Source organism: Ctenopharyngodon idella, chromosome 7 (genome assembly GCF_019924925.1).
Source record: "Ctenopharyngodon idella isolate HZGC_01 chromosome 7, HZGC01, whole genome shotgun sequence".
Taxonomy (NCBI): Eukaryota; Metazoa; Chordata; class Actinopteri; order Cypriniformes; family Xenocyprididae; genus Ctenopharyngodon; species Ctenopharyngodon idella.
In genome coordinates this window covers 32,244,481-32,262,073 of record NC_067226.1, presented here as the reverse complement: position 1 = coordinate 32,262,073, position 17,593 = coordinate 32,244,481, and the positions used below count along the sequence as shown (strand labels likewise).

Below are 17,593 nucleotides of genomic sequence, written 5' to 3'. Positions count from 1 at the left end.
AAATTTTGGTTTGACTGTATATAAATGTTACATAAAAATATGAAATAAAAACAATATTATGTAAATATTTTATTTTAATTTGGTTTTAACTTTATATACAAGTCCACATATTTTGTCCCACAAAGATGTAGCAATAAAATTGTTAGTGTGAAATTTAATATAAATTATGAAAGCCTGATTTCAGACTTTATTATGTCTTTGCAAACTTTTTGTTTTGTAATCTTGCAATAATATATTAAAATAACTGTAATGTAAAGCAAGTTTCTGAAATACAATGCAATATTAGTATACTAGTATATTTATAAATGTCACATAAAAATATGAAATAAAAAGGATTATGTAAATATTTTAATTTATTTTTAACTTTATATTTCAGTCCACATATTTAGTCCCACAAAGATTTAGCAATAAAATTGCATTTGTGTGAAATTCAATGCAAATTATGATTGCCTGATGTCAGACTTTACACTCAAAAAAAGCCTTTTTTCAAGATTTACACATTTCAATTAATAGTAAAATTCTAGCAAATTGAATTGAATAATCCTTACATATAATTCATATTATGAATTAATCGTTTTAAATGAGTTAAAAAAAAAAACTAGAGCTTAATAAAACATTTTGTATAAATCTTAAACTTAAATTTAAAAATGTTTTAATCATTTTATTTTAAATTTATGATTATGAATCACATAAACTAAATGATCCATTCCCTTGTTCCATTAAGATTTACTCATTTTTGCTATTAATTGAAATGTGTAAATCTTAAAAAACAGGCTAAATATTTTTTTTTGAGTGTAATATTCACGTAGTTTGCAAACTTTTTGTTTTGCAATCTTGCATTCATGCACACAAACACCCTCTTGTAATTTTAACGATCCGCAAGCTTGGTTCCTATAAAACCTCCTCCTTTTTATGGATGTAATCTAGGTCCCATGATCCTCCTTATTGCTGGACTGAGTAAGTCTGAGACATTAGCCTCACTGATCTCATGCTTCCTATGAATGAACAGATGACTGCAGGGGTTCTCCTGGGATTTCACTCATCCTTCCTTTGAGCTGTTTAACTCGGTGTTTAGCCTCCTTTGCTCTCTTGGCTTTTGTATGTCTACTGACCCGGCAGATTATTGTGACACAGATGCTGTGGATTTATGCTTGAGTCCATTGGCGTCTCAGATGCTTGGATGTGGTGCTTGGATAAGTGTGCTTATAGAATCTATTCGTTAGTAATGACAAAGAAGAATGTTTAGTTGGAGCTTCAGTGCAAATTGAAACAAGTTTAAAATATGTAGTATTTCTACTGTGTGTTGAAAAGGCCAAATATAAAATTAGAATACATTTGAATCGTGGTCTAGGTGACGTGTCTTTGCTCAATCCGGTTCTTTAGCTGGTTCCTTGCCTTTGGTCCTCATTAATTTTGATTAAATGCATACAGCAAGTTGCATTTGCACATTGTCACATGCAGGCTGTAATCTTATTCCTAAAGGCCACGGTTATCAGTGTGTCACCTGTTATCATGTTTAACAGATAGCTGCCTGTTTTTCAGCAGGACTGAGTAGGAGCTCTTCACACATGCAAAAGAGCTCTGAGTGCGTCCTGCAGGATGAGAGGCTTCAGTCACCTGCTGTGAATGAGGATTGCGCCGTCTTTTTGCCCGCCCCTCGTCATCAGCACTGTAGTTTGATCCTGTTGCCAGCAGTCTTTGGCAGTACTGAGAATGTCCAATTCATGTTCAGAGAGAATGAATCGCATTCCTTCATTTCTCCTTGCTCCTACTTTTTCTGCTTGCATAAGATGCATTACATAAAATTATTTTTATTTCACAGTTTTATTTAACTTTTTATGTATTTTGATAAATAGAATTCTTTTGCAATATATATTAAATATATATATATATATATATATATATATATATATATATATATATAATATATATATATATATATATATATTTTTTTTTTTTTTTAAATTACATTACATAATTATTTCTTATTTTAATTTAAATTATATATTTTTATTAGTGCTGTCAATCGATTAAAAATATATAAAATTAATCGCACATTTTTTTCTGTAATCGCGATAAAAAAACATTGTAATTTCACTGTTACTCTCCAAATTAATGTAGAAACAACTTAAAGACAGTATATTTTAAATATTTAATAGCATCTTTTTATGAATGAAGGCTGGTATTACTGATACTAATACTACTACTGATGTCTCTATGAAATTGATTTATTTTTAAACATTTATTATAGACATTCAACATAGCAGTATAACTAAAAGCTATCAATTTCAACATTTATTAGGCTTTAAAACAACAACATTTAATTTAAAGGTGCAGTGTGTAAATTTTAGCGGCATCTAGCGGTGAGGTTGCGAACTGCAACTAACGGCGCACACCCCTCGCACTCCTCCCTTTCAGAGAAGCTACGGTGGCCGTCTGGCCGACATGTCGTCGTCTGAGACAGCAGAGAGTAGCCTGTGTGAAGCAATGAACGGCCTCTGCTTCTAATAAACCAGATGACTACTACTACTTTGTGCGTATTCAACATAGTGATGATGCAAGCTGCCTCTAAAAACATGAACGATTTAGAAGAACAACAACATAGTGACTAAACGCGCTCTGTAGAGTTTGTCCGTTTAGGGTTGCTGTAGAAACATGCGCATAATGGCGACTTGACATAGAGTGGGGACCCGCGGTGTATGAGATAGAAATGACTCATTCTAAGGTAATAAAAACATAACGGTTCATTATGTAAGGTCTTTATACACCACTGAAAACATAGTCATGTATATTATATTGCATTTCTGTCAATAGATCCTCCCAAATTTTACACATTGCAACTTTAAAGCTACAATATGTAAGATTTTTGCATTAAAATATCCAAAAACCACTAGGCTAATGTTATATATTTTGTTCAGTTGAGTACTTTCAATATCCCAAATGTTTCCAACTGTTTGTAAATCGTGAGAAAAATCGCGATTTTAACCAAGGATACGGGACGTGTACGGGAGTCGCCTGTCAATGGCGTCATATCCGCGTTATCCTCGGTTTCCGGATTTATTTTGTAGAGACCATGGAAACACTAAAGACGCTTTAATATATTACATGTTTTATTAGACAAGGGAACAACTGTTTGGTTACATTTATAGACAGAAAACGAATTATTGTTATATAGCTCAACACGTTTAGTCTTATTGTTTAAATCTAATTTTCTTGATTTTCCGCGAGTACCATGCTTTACCATGCCTCAGAGAAAAACACTGTTTTGTCAAGTAGCTAACATAGCATAATCAGATGCAGCTTTATTTGTAGTAACAGTAATACAGCATTTACTCCATCATACAATACGTTTTAAAATTAATTGCGTGCCATTTATCAACACAAGCCACCAAGCATTTATTATGATATTTTAAAATCGATCTAGCTTACTGCAGTGTGCAACAGGTGTCTCACAGCAGCCGCTGAGCGAACGCACAGAGTAACATTATAACATCATTTTCAACACAGTCAAATGTATCTAATATAATAAACAGTGCTGCTTTACCCCACATACACTTGACCGGAAGAAACGGCGCTGGCGACTGCAACATAATATAAGCTCCGCTGCTCGCGAGGCGTGTGTCACGTTCATCTCTCATTAGCAATCGCTCCAGCAGCCTCGTTCAGCTCCCACATCACTCGCCCTGCTCTGCTTCATACTACAGTAACGTTAATAGTCTCATCCATGGACATGATTTCTGCTCCAGTCCCGTCCTGATTCTTTTCCACTGGCAGTGAGGTGAAGACAACATCTCCCAAGATTCCATGCTCAAACTCAGCGTCATCAAGCTACGCCTTTGTTTTGAATAGGCGACCTCTAGTGGCAAAAAATTTACATATTGTAGCTTTAAGTGAACTTAAAATAATCTTCATATAAACCCATTATAATAAATGTCTTATTTACCTGTGGCCTTCCCTGTCTAACAGGTAGGAAATTTACAGAAATTGAATAAAGTTAAACACTTTACAATCTTCACTGCATAAATTATAAACTAAATATAGATAAATCTTTATTAAAGCTACAATTTTCTGTGTTACCTTTGTTCTTTAATTAACATTAATGACAGACATCACAGCAACTGGTTTATTAGGCTGCTGTCACTTTAAGAGCTGCCGTTGCCGAACATGACTCATTTTCTCACAACTCTTTAAGTTCATTTAAGACGTTATTTAACTCATTTAAGACTGCTCTTATGAGGATACTCGACAAAACAGGCATTTTGGCATAATTCTGTGTGTTATTGTTGTTTAAGCGCAAAAGAGAACTCGATACTGGTGCGAGTCTTTCTGTGCACACGAGTCGTGTGTGTCACGATACGACATTCAAAGACAGCGCATTCTCATTTGTCTTGTGGCGCTTGACTGGTTTAAAAGCATTTGCAATACTACAGATGTTTTGAAATTGTACAGAAAACTGATAATTCAATCTCTCTCTCTCTCTGTTTTTTGAAGACATGGGACACGTTGTGCCGGAGAAGTTGCTGCTGTTGCCAACAATGGCATGTGTGGTGTCGGAGTGGCCTACAATGCCAAGATCGGAGGTGAGTTGGCATATTTAAACGTACATTTTCCATGTTTTATCACGTATAGTCTATTGTCAGCACACGCCCTGTCCATTCTGACATTTGAATTGCAAAACACCAGATTAGTTTCACATTCAGATTAGCCCTGTCTCTGTCCATTAAACCCTATGAGAACTCTTCCTCCGCTCCGTTCCGAGAGCACTTCATAAGAGGAACTCCATTAGCGATGGCTTCATGAGCTCAAGTGGGACAGTTATCACAGGCTCCAGCCCAGGTCCCTTTGAGCCAACGATTTGGATGCTAGCATATGTAATCCTTTTAATTGGCTGAGGTGCTTTCATCCTATTCGGTGCAGATTTTGTTTCATTACTCCTCTCTATGCTGCCAGCTTTCTACAGGCTTTTGGACTCAGAGATAAATGTCATTGATAATGATTTGTTTTCCACATTCTCTCCAATAAATCTCTCCAAGAAAACTATTTAGAAATGCGTTATAATGTTTCACTTTACAGGGTAAATTCACAGAAATATGCAAATTGTCATCATTCATTGTCACCCTCATGTTGTGCAAAGTACTGTTTCACTTTCTTTCTTTGGTGTAACACAAGGAGATGTTAAGCAGAATTTATTGACTGCTCTTTTTCAATATGATAACTTCATAACGATAGCTTTGAGATCTGTTCTTCACCCAAAGCTATCATATGACTGCAAAAGAATTACAGTGCACAAGCTGTATGAGCTGTTTAACCTCTTTTTTGTGTGTTTCATAGAAGAAAAAAAGAGTAGTAAAAGAGTAAATGATGACAGAATTTTAATTTTGGGTGAATTAACATTTACCATTTGATAGCAAATTTGATGAATGACACTACAGAATAGATGATTATACAACATATTTATGTTTCTGCTTATGTAACGTGTGTATTATGAGGTCACTCTGGCTCTATACAGCAGCAGCCATTAGTGGCATTATCAAACACTGACTAATCAAACAACATTTAGGTCCTGGTTTGTTCAGAGGGAAATTGCTTTTAATGACACCCAGGAGATTTTTTTTTCTTTTAAAATTCTGAAAACACTCTACCTTTTATGTTTTCTCGCATGTATAATTTGTGCTGGTGATTGTTATTAGAGGTGTTCACCTAGACAAGCATCACTGTTATTACTACTGCTCATTCTTTGATTAGAAGTTTGTTCAAATCCCTAAACATAAGTTTTAAACCTCAACACTAGTCACCCGGTACTGTTTGTGTTTCGGGCATGAGTGATACGTTAAATCATGCAACTTTTTGAGGAGAAGTGTGCGCTGTTTTTTTTTTTTTTTTTTTTTAAAGATGCATTTGAATTTATGATGCAATTTGGCCAATAAATATAGGCAAAAAAGGTGTTGCTAGAGACCAAGGTCAGGATTTTATATTCCTTAAAACATTTCTTAAGAATGTTGTTCTAAAGAAAAAAAAAAGTTTTATATTAAGCAATACAACATAATCAGGGCTTGACATGAACTTTTTTGCTCAGCAGCCACTGTGGCTAGTGGGTTTCCAAAGTTACTAGCCACTCATCATTTTCACTGGCCACAATTTTGGCATCGATACTATGGGGAAAAACTGCCATTTAGATATTTTTAATATTATCTCATAATTTGGCAGCAGGTATATTAGGCTGCTGTCACTTTAAGACCTGACGCACAGATCCATTATACTGTTAAACATGCGTTTTCTTTCTCAACTGTTTACGTTCAATTAAAACATAACTGACTGTGTTTACGTGAATACTCACCAAGACCAGCATTTTGACATTATTTTGTGTGTATTTGACTGTTTAAGTGCAATAAGCAGTGAAAAATAACTCAATTTAGTACTGAGAAGCGGCTTTATGTGTGCATGAGCACAAAATCTGCGGGAATTAGTAAAATTATGCTCAACAACACGCAATCCCACGCTGAAATTCAAGCCCTGCATTTCAGATATTTCAGTATCAATATGTATCCAAAAATCTATATTTTTGACAACACTACATTGCACTTAGTTTATTATTTCAGTTGTCTTTTAAAAGACTACAATTGAAATATATGTATATATTATATGTAAATATTTGTATATATTATATATAAAATTCAACCTGCCAAAGTGAGTAGTAGGAGTGCTGAAATCCACCCGCATTTGGCGGGTTGGCGGGTCCTGAACATAACACTAGCTACATATAATGCATATTAATATTACATGGGATGTGCATGAGTACAGTGACAAATAAAGATGGACACGCCAAAAAAAAAACGTCTCTGGTTTGAACAATGTAAGGCTGAACACTGTTACTGACAATCCTCATTTTGGCTGCGTGAGATTCTCCAGCTTTGTTGTTGTTGAGCAACCGAAGCACAAGCTGTTAAAGCTCCGCCCTCTTCTGAAAAGCAGCTACTCATTTGCATTTAAAGGGGCACACACAAAAACGTCATGTTTTTGCTCACACCCAAATAGAGGTAAATTTTGACAAGCTATAATAAATGATCTGTGGGGTATTTTGAGCCGAAACTTCAGACACATTCTGGGGACACCAGAGACTTATATTACATCTTGTAAAAGCGGCATAATAGGCCCCTTTAAGAAAATGTTCATATGTGAATCTGCTCCCCACATATTATAGAGACTTTGGGTGGGCTCTGTTGACATGGGTTTAGTGAGTTTAAAATGGGCAAGCAGCACTCACATTTTCCTCTTCTTTTTTTTTTTTTTTTTAGGTTTTTTTTTTTAGTTTTTCTTCAGGCACTAAATATATGCTACATGTCAAATCTTCCCTTTTATGCAGATAGCTAATGCATTATGGGTAATGTGCATTTCTCTTTTGTCAGCTCTGCCATTCGTTTCTCTCTAAAGCAGTTGTTTTTGAATTAGCCTCCTAATGAGAAGCAGTGGAGGGTAGATAGTCTTCCTGTGCCCAGTTTCACCTTGAATCCTAGGGGAAATCTTTGCTTAATAAGCAGCAGATACTACTCCTAACGTACCATGGGGACAGAAGGCAGAAAGAAGCAATGGTCTTTGGATAGCTGACCCATAACATTGGCCCAAACTGGCAGGCAGTGCCTTCTGCTAGAGGAAAGCTGAATGTGGAGATGGCAGCACACACTAGCAGAGATGGCACACAACCCGGATAATTCCTCTGCCAGAACTCATTAAGTGAGAATATTGTTTTGGAAGACTTGGAGGAAACAGTAGAGTCCATTGTTGAAATTTGCTTTATAAAGAATGAACCTGAGGTTTAATGTTGCATTTTTGAGGGGACATAGATTATTGGTATTTACCAAAGTCTGAATAAAAAATCCCTTCTTTTGTTACCACAGTGCATCCGTGTATATCTGTTATGCCTTTCTCATTTCCTGGGAAGTAATCATAGCCAGCTTTCTCTTTGTCCTGCAGGGATATTTGGGACTTTTGGAATGTAGATATGGGATAAAAACATTCAGTCTTTCCAAGATGCTGTGCTGTAGTTTTCGGTTTGTTTGCAGTACCGTCTGCACCGAAGCTCTCAGATTGCTTTGGAAAACCTGAAACGACTGAACTTTTGTTTATTTGCACTAACCCGTATGAGGGCAACCTTGAGTAACCTCGCCCCCTTGTGTATCAAAGGAGTGATTCACATTATTTTGAAGATGTTTGACTCTGATTTCTCATCTTTACCACTTAAAAAACTAAGTGCTGTGGGCAGAATGTTCTCTCTTTCTCTTTCACTGAGATATCATTCTGATGCTGGGATCACAATAACTCAACACCTCTGACTTTTTTGCTCTGGCTCGTTCCCAAACCCCCAAATTCAGTTAAGAATTCACTTTTGTACGGGGAAGTGGAAAAAGATAAGACTGTTGTGAAGCATCTGTAAAGGGATGTTTGAATACAAGAATGTAGCCGCTTGTCACCTTTGAATGAACTCCAAATTCGAACACGAGCGTGAATGCATCCTTCTCCTTTTAAAGGAACTTTTATATGCAGAACTATCCATTTGTTCACCTCGTTCCTTTCATGCTGCAAGTTATATGTGAGTGTTAGATGTTAAATCTTAGGTTATTCAGAGTGGCTTCTTTGTATTCAGCTTTTCTGTATGTTTAGTAATGTTGCATCTCTTATACACATTGGTAATCAATTTACTTGCTTCTCAAAGAAAGTATAGATTCTGGCGTTGAGGCATAATTAAGGGTGTAAATTCTGGTGTAATTAACTTCTTGACACAGCTGTAACATTGCAGGCAGGTAGGGAGATAAAAAGTTAGAATTAGACAGTAAAAGAAGAAAATGATGATGATAGTAAACGTTTCTTGATCATCAAATCAGCATGTTAGAATGATTTCTGAAGGATCATGTGACACTGAAGACTGGAGTAATAATGCTGAAAATTCAGCTTTGACCACAGGAATAAATTACCATTTACAATATTTTAAAATAGAAGATTATTTTTGCAATAATATTTCACAATATTACTATTTTTACTGTATTTTTGATCAAATAAATTGAGCCTTGGTGAGCAGAAGAGACTTCTTTCAAAAACATTCAAACATGTTACCAGTTCTTAAAGGGTTAGTTCACCCAAAAATAATGTCATTAATTACTCCACACCCGTAAGACCTTTGTTCATCTTTGGAACACAAATTGAGATATTTTTGTTGAAATCCGATGGCTCTGTGAGGCCTACATAGGGAGCAATGACATTTCCTCTCTCAAGATCCATAAAGGTACTAAAAACATATTTAAATCAGTTCATGTGAGTACAGTGGTTCAATATTAATATTATAAAGCGACGAGAATATTTTTGGTGCGCCAAAAAAAACAAAATAACGGCTTATATAATGATGGCCGATTTCAAAACACTGCGTCAGGAAGCTTCGGAGCATAATGATTCAGCATGTCGAATCAGCGGTTCGGAGCGCCAAAGTCACATGATTTCAGCAGTTTGGCGGTTTGACACGTGATCCGAATCATGATTCGATACGCTGATTCATTATGTTCTGAAGCTTCCTGAAGCTTGCTCTCTGTAACATTTTTTTGGCATCTGAATTCTGCATCTCTACTAATATCACTGTAAATCTAGATGTAATTAAATTACTACTGAGATGATTCACACAGTCCGTTTGCATCCCTTCCCATGCTTCCCAGCGCTCAAAAGCATTAGCAACAGTAATTAAAGGAGCACAGGGCTTAGCGGAGGGCCAGTTTGATTGATGCATTTTTCCTCTAACATCTTAAATTTTTCCTAAACGTGAAGTAGAGGTATTACAGCAGTTGGAGTTCAGTCAGATTTAACAAAAGCATGTAGTGCGTGATGTGCTCTCTGTCCCAGGCTCTAATGTGTATGATGTTGTGTGTTTTGCAGGTGTGCGCATGTTGGATGGAGAGGTCACTGATGTGGTGGAAGCTCAGTCCCTCAGTCTCAACCCACAGCACATCGACATCTACAGCGCCAGCTGGGGACCCGAAGACGACGGCAAAACGGTGGACGGACCTGCAAAGTTGGCCAAAGAGGCTTTCCTACGTGGTGTACTAGAGGTTTGACTTCTCTTCAATCTGAACTTGTTGCACTTCTTTGATGTAGGTCAGAAAAACTACTTGTAGCACTGAAAGGGGTTATATTCTACGCTTTTGCCTCATTTAAAGCTATTTATATTCCTTCTCTAAGAATTTTAAACACCTTCTCTATGCAAAATACCTTTAAAGGGATAGTTCACCCAAAAATGATTGTCATTATTTACTCACCATCAAGTTGTTCCAAATTTGTATGAGTTTCTTTCTTCTGCTGAATCTTAAAAATATCTTCTTTTGTGTTCAACAAAAGAAACTCATACATTTTGGAAAAACTTGAGGGTGAATAAGGCCCTGTTTACACCTGGTATTAAGATGTGTTTTGGTCGATCGGATCACAAGCGGACAAGGGAGACACATTCCCTTTTACACCTGGTGTTTTAATCTGTCACTTTTGTCCACTTTCAACCACTTCTGTCCTGATTTCTTTGAGGGGAGGGTGTATGGGCAGGTAAATGTATGGGCTTTTTCAAATCTTTTGATCTAATGAACAAATTAAGCTCGCAGAATTTACACATGAACGACTGGAGACAATGAAAAAAAACATACGGAGAGCAGCAGCTTTCGTTTCTGCTCTGACAGCCGCAAAGACCACACCAAACGCTGCGAGTGTGTGAGAGTAGACGGTCTTTTTTGGCTGTTCGAACACATTCAACCACATGAGCGTCTACACTACGAAAGCAATCCGGTCCAATGCATTTTCGAGTACCTCTGAGTAGCTCAAAAAGCTTTACACCCCGTTTACACCTGTAATTAGCGTCGTCCACTTGTGATCTGATCAAGCAAAACGCATCTTAATACCAGGTGTAAACACCCAAATGATGACAAAATTTAAATTTTGTGGTGAGCTATCTCTTTAAGACTTATCTTAATAGTACATATATGTTAATGTTAGTTCTTAAAAATGAAAATGCTGTCATCATTTACTCATTTTTTATTTTGATTTTAGGTGAGCTATCCCTTTAAGCATTCTTACTTCCTCTAGAAGGGACTGACTGCAATGCAGAATAATTACAAAAATTTGAGGCTGTTTATTTGATACCAAGGTATCAGTGCTTGGTGTTATATCGAAGACTAGGTTTTTCTTTAGGGTGGACCAGGGAGGAAGTTTTGCGCTGTGACTGTCTACATAAAACCCATTTCAAAAGAGCAAAAAGAGGTCCTGTTTTCCACGACATGTACAATTGCTTCTGTGACTCATGGGCTATTTTTACTGTTTCCTGTCATTATCTACATCAGTTGGTCTGTGCTACGAACATGTTTTCATTGATATTCTTTTCCTGAAATGCTCCTATCTGAGCCTCTTAACCTTGAACTTTTACCAGCTGTGCCATTTAAGAGGGCAGAAATATGTGGTTCAAATGAATTAAGTGGATTTTTTTCTTATTTGCTTTGAAGTTAGCGATGTCAGGGGGTCTGTGGAAGGGATACTCTGTATTTGATTTTGCCACACTTCATTTGCGAGTGCCTTGAGTCATAAAAGCACTTACTAGTCAGAGTGAAGTTTGTTTAATTTAAATGTCACATTAAATGGCAATTTGAACCGAAATATCTTCATGCGGATTTTCCAGAGCGTGAACCGTATTGACATTCTTAATACCTAATTACTTAACGCCATTTGAGCTAAACTGCTATCATGCGCGGGGGAATGGAACGGCATTAGTTTTAGCCCTTCACTCACACATGGACGTGCACTGGGGTTGTAAAACTGGCTGTGGCCCAATGAAAGGACAATGGAAGAGAGCCATGCCAAGATGCTACCTACTGCAGTGAGTTGTGTATGGATTTTATAGGAGGAGACATTTTATAGAAAAATGCTGGGAGACGACTTAGTATTTCAGATTGGTATGCATCATTTAAAGGGATAGTTCTTCCCAAAAATGAAAATTCTGTCATCATTTACTCACCCTCATGTCGTACCAAAACAGTATGACTGACTTGCCTTCTACATGATGACAATTTTATGGGTTTTTTTTTTGATGACTCTAACTTTCATTTCATGTGCAAAAACATATCTTCTTTTGAAGATAGAAAGTCAAACAGGTTTGGAATGACAGGGCAAGTAAGTGATGACAGAATTTACATTTTTTTAGTGAATTGTCTCTTTAAGTTTCCATGTTCATGTGTAAAAAGACCGTAAGACAAAGATACTAGCATTAAACATCAAACAGGCCCCTGATTGGCATATTATATTTTAAATTTGCTTTATTTTCTCATTGGTCAACAGCAAAAGCGATGCGACAAAATTTTAAATTGTGCAACAAGTGTTTCAGAAACCTTGTTTTTTTTATTTACATTCTTGTGATGCATCATTTCCATTGATATTTCCCTATAATCCAAATAGGGAAACTCTAGTGTGCAAGTGTTCTTAACCACAACTGCACTACTTATTTTAAAATGATCACTGTCATTATTTTTCTCCATTTACAGTACGTTTGATTATCCCTTAGTCAGAGTTAAGATACTATGAATTCTGTGATTCTTTAAATATTCACCAATATTCAGAGGTATTTATTGTTGTTTTGCTGTAAGCAGTGAAAATGCAAAGTTTTACGTAGATGTTAAGGGTCATCCAAGATGTTTATGTCTTTCTTTCTTTAGTCGAAAAGAAATTAAGGTTTCTGAGGAAAACATTAGAGGATTTTTCTCCATATAGTGGACTTCACTGGGGTTCAACGGGTTGAAGGTCCAAATTGCAGTTTCAAAGGGCTCTACACATTCCCAGACGAGGAATAAGGGTCTTATCTAGCAACACATGTTAACTAATGAAAGCTTATTGTAAAGTGTTACCATTACTTATTTTATGCCATAGTACAGATGCATTGTGCAGAATTGTTTCCAAATATGAATGATCACATTTAAAAGAACAACCCAATATAATTTGGTAATTTTAAACAACAGATGGTGAGAGCAAGGAGTTTTATCAAATGTCCCTGTCACTCTTCCTATAAATAATTCACAAAATAACCAAATATAACACTTATTACACAGAATAGCATAGTGTTTTTCCCCATCCATATTCATTAATATTTTCTAGCCATTTCTCGTGTCCAAATCATGAGCATTTGCGTGTGCCAGCAGTCAGATTTGTTTGGGAAACAAGATCCATGTTGCGTGGGGAAAAGGCCAATGCAAATGGGGCTCTGGTCTGTGTAACCCTCGCTGAATGGATGCCCACAATCAAGCAGGTGTGTGCTGTAACAGAGGGCGAACTCTCAAAGACTGAGCCAAACTTTGCACTGCAGACTTTTATTTGGTGCATTGTTGGAACTGAAAGGTACAGTAAAGCACAGTATAAAGAAAAGCAACGATCAAAGGTAACGAGCAAACAGCATCTGAATCTAATTATTTGCACTGCTGCCCTTTCCTTGTGGCAACATGGTGAAATAAAAGCCATGCGGCTATTGAAACATGCCTCGTTAATGTGGTGCGTGCATTTTTCACAAGCTCATTATCGGTTCTGACAGTTTGTTTTTGTGTTACTGTGCTTCATCTGAGAAGTAGACCGCAAAAGCCCGATGCTGTTTGTGTCTTTCATTTGCGCCTGAAAATAAACATGCATGATAAATTACTTGAGAACATTAGCATTGTCCCACAAGGTCCTTTTAAAATCATCTGGCCCGGCAATCGAAACCATGATAGTCCATGACACTTTCTGGGAGACAAATTCTTTCCAAACTCCACTCATCACAAATATTATCCAGTTGTTTTGAGTATTGTCACTGGTAATCCTTCCATCTCAGACTTGGCAGCGCTCGAATCTGGCTCTCGACATCTTAACGGCATTAGATTGGGCTTTCATGAAGGGAAATGCATTCGACTGATTGTGTTTCTTCTCCCAAATTCCAGGGCCGCGGAGGACGGGGCTCCATCTTCGTGTGGGCTTCGGGGAATGGCGGCCGTGAGAAGGACAGCTGCAATTGTGACGGCTACACCAATAGCATCTACACGCTGTCGATCAGCAGCAGTACACAGAACGGCAACGTGCCCTGGTACAGCGAGGCCTGTTCGTCCACCCTCGCCACAACCTACAGCAGTGGAGGCCTCAATGAGAAACAGATTGTAAGTCTCTCTCTCTCTCTCTCTGTCCGCCTCCAGAAAATCAGCAACAGTTTTCCTTTAATTGAAGAAGTGGCATAGCAAATCTAATCCAAAAATAAAGGATCTGAAAACAGTTGGAGATCAGAAGATAAACAGCCAAGACAATTTATGAAGAATTGTTGCAGCGGCTTTAAAGTTCTTACAGGCTTTTTTGGCTGTCAATGAATACTGCGGTCACTAGTGAGGGGGAAGATAGATGTTTTCATCTTAATGGCCCTTCGAGTGCTTTTCCAAGCCTTGCACTCTGTTTAAAGCTTCAAATACACGGATGTTCTTGTGATTCAAAACCTCTCACTATCACGCATGGCTTGGTTTAATCTTTGTGTTTGCGCTTATTAATGATGATTGTTATGTCAAGCATCACTATTTTTATTGCTTATACTTGTGCGTAGGGATTTCAACAAACCCCCCAGCCCTGAGCATTTCACCGTGTCCTAACCAGACAAAGCGACAAGCCATAAAAGTTACAGTGTCTCTTCCTTGCAAATCAAATTGTGCAGCTTGTTAAGGAAAGGTGTTCTATTACTTTAGGTGATAAGACTTACAATTTTGGCCTGTCAGATGATTGAATTCGAAAAAAGGGCATTGAAAGACCATATCTAGAGATTTTGAGGTGGCAACTACATAGAGGCCAGATTCACAAGAATCTTCTTAAGAAAAAGTTAACAAACTTAATAGATCAACTCTGAGTTCGCAAGAGTGTGCATTTCTTGTTCTAAAACTTTTCTAAATTCGAGTACTCCATTTGACAGTGACAGTGTGATATTAAAACAATGTTTCTGCTCAAAACTCACTCTATTGTGACCTAATGCAGAGATTATATATAAATATAGCTGCAAGCAGCAATTATCGGGATTCAAGACTATTATATTAAGACTAGTTCGCAAAAGTAGGTATTTTACATAATCGCGAACATGTAATGAACGATTTGATTGACAGCAGTGGTTCTTGAGGCAAATTTGTTCAGTATGAAGAGATCTAACAAATTCTATGAATATTTTGTGTTTGTGTGAAACACCACGTGATTACAGAGGCGCAAAACCCATTAGCGCCAACTAGTGGCCGATTTCTTTCAAGATTCTCACATTCTCTAGGACCATGAGTTAAACATGCCCACCGATTTTTGTTTCCGATTGTCCTCCGTTAACCTTGTCTAATAGTTGCTCAATCTTTCTGCACTGGTTTGGTTCCGATCGAGCAAAAAACTAGAACTAGATCACAAAAGTAGGTTTTGGACAAAATTCAAAAATGCAGAAAAATTTTCATACCGGAAATGAAATCAGAGATATACGTTTTTTCCTTCTTGAGTCTACAACAAATGGTCTAGGAGTAATGAGCAGTTTTGTGTTTTTGATCGCTGTAGTGCCCCCTATTGACCGATTGGGCCGGGTCTCTGAGTAGCGAACAATAGTACTATCATCTGGCCAAGTTTCAAGTCTCTAGGCCTTACGGTTTGGGCTGTGCAGTCCGTTTTATGGCGGAATAATAATAATAATAATAAAAATCTTAAAAATTACAATAGGGTTACAGCGTTACGCCTTTGAACCCCTAATAAACTGACGATATGTATAAATGTATTTTATTTAACTTAATGTTATTTAACTGATAAATGTATTTTGAGAGAACGCAGAAGTTTACCGTCACCATAAGGTGGAAATTATGATCACGCAATTGACTGATGGATCGGCAGAGAATCGTCTTTCTGCGAGTCGTTAAGATATTATGGTTATATTATGGTCAAATATCGAAGCTATCTAATATATTTAACACTTTAAAGCTTAAGGTTACTCGATTGCCAAAATAATCGTTAGTGACAGCCCTAATGAGATCCCTATTTGACTCATTTTGTAGAGTTCAGCAAAAAAGTCATGTCGCACATAATCATGACCGATCATTGTTTACATAATCGTTAATTGGTGTCACTTCAGATTACTCGTGCACACCACTAGTAATAGTAATAAGTATTATATGTAGCCAGTGTTATGTTGTAATGTTTTAAATATTAAACAACCCAAGAACCAATCAGAACACCCCAATGCAACAACCTGGCATTGTGACGATGGCATTTACGTGAGCAAACAACCATCTCGTGTTCTTCAGAAAATGTGAAACTCTGTTTTCAAAACAAGAATATCCTTGTGGATAAACAATACCTCACTGTCATGGCATGACATTTTCTTTGCTCTTTTTTCGGTTTCGTTTCTTCACCCGGCTCGGTGCCGACCGAGGCACACACCCAAGCATTGTTCTCATAACCGGCTATGCCTGACTGAGTCATCCATTGTCCCGCATTCAAGACATAGACGCTACCGTTCACAATGGAGGTGTGCTTCTAGAGGACAGAAGCCTGATACCTGCTGTTTTTCCTACAGCAGAGACTCTGTCAGGCAATATCCCTCTCCTGTGGTCACCCACGATTCATTTTTAAGTGTGCAACTGCTGTCATCGCTCCTGTCATTCAGCCAGTCTGCCATTTTTAGCAATTAGTCTCACGCAAGGAGGTCTGTCGCAGTCAGTGCACATCCTATGATGCCTGGCTTTTTAAGTGTCACCCGTCAAACCCTTTTGTATTTGCATTTGTCTTGCATTGTCTCAGCTCTGTCTGCGTGACCCTAAGGGCTTAAAAATGCTGCGGTTTTTACCCTGAAGTGTCGGAAATGTCAAACATTTAACTGAACCTCTGGGTCACTTAATGGGCAGAAACTGAATGACTTTTTTTTTTTTTTTACATTTTCTGAAGAATATGTCAGTGCTGCTTGCCCATGCAGATGCTGCTGCTGCTGTTGTTGCCAAGGCATTGGTATGCAGTTGCTAGGAAGTTCTGGGTGGTTGCCTACTGGCCCAAGTGGAAAGAGCCCAATTCCCAAGTCTCTATAAAATTCTGGTCCCCAGTCTGTGGGATTGTTTCACCCAATTTGTCTGCTAAAATCGGAAGGCAAAAACCATCACATCAAAATGTAATACTACACTGCCTAGCCCAAAAAAGTCACTGTTTGGATTTAAATAGGCAAATGCTTAAGAGTCTATGATTGGATCATTATTGCAGTGATTATTATGTTTCTAGCATGTTATATGTTTGGCAACAGTTATTCTAACCATAATTGATGGAGGTTGTAGCTTTTCATTTCTTAAACAACCATGTAGATACGTCTTATCATGGCTATGACCAAAAGTTGATGCACCTCAATTTTGCATCAATTTTTGGTCAAGATCTTGTATTGACAATGCAAGAGTCAAGCACTCTGTAAAGTCTCCTCCAGCACATCCCAGAGACTTTCAATGAATTTCAGAGGTGCCAATTCATTCATTTCTCCCAACCATTCTTTCACAATTTGAGCCTGATGAATCTTGACATTGTCATCCTGGAATAT

The 17,593-nt window shown here is 37.4% G+C and overlaps 1 protein-coding gene across 2 annotated transcripts in view; it reads left to right on the top strand.

The window, feature by feature from the left end:
* furina (furin (paired basic amino acid cleaving enzyme) a) overlaps positions 1-17,593 on the top strand; it is a 122,982-nt gene that overhangs the window by 85,383 nt on the left and 20,006 nt on the right. For both annotated transcript variants that reach the window (XM_051899482.1, XM_051899483.1), the window contains exons 7-9: positions 4,492-4,580; positions 9,916-10,088; positions 13,971-14,183. In XM_051899482.1, the coding sequence (XP_051755442.1) occupies positions 4,492-4,580; positions 9,916-10,088; positions 13,971-14,183 (475 nt within the window). The remainder of the gene's footprint in view (positions 1-4,491; positions 4,581-9,915; positions 10,089-13,970; positions 14,184-17,593) is intronic.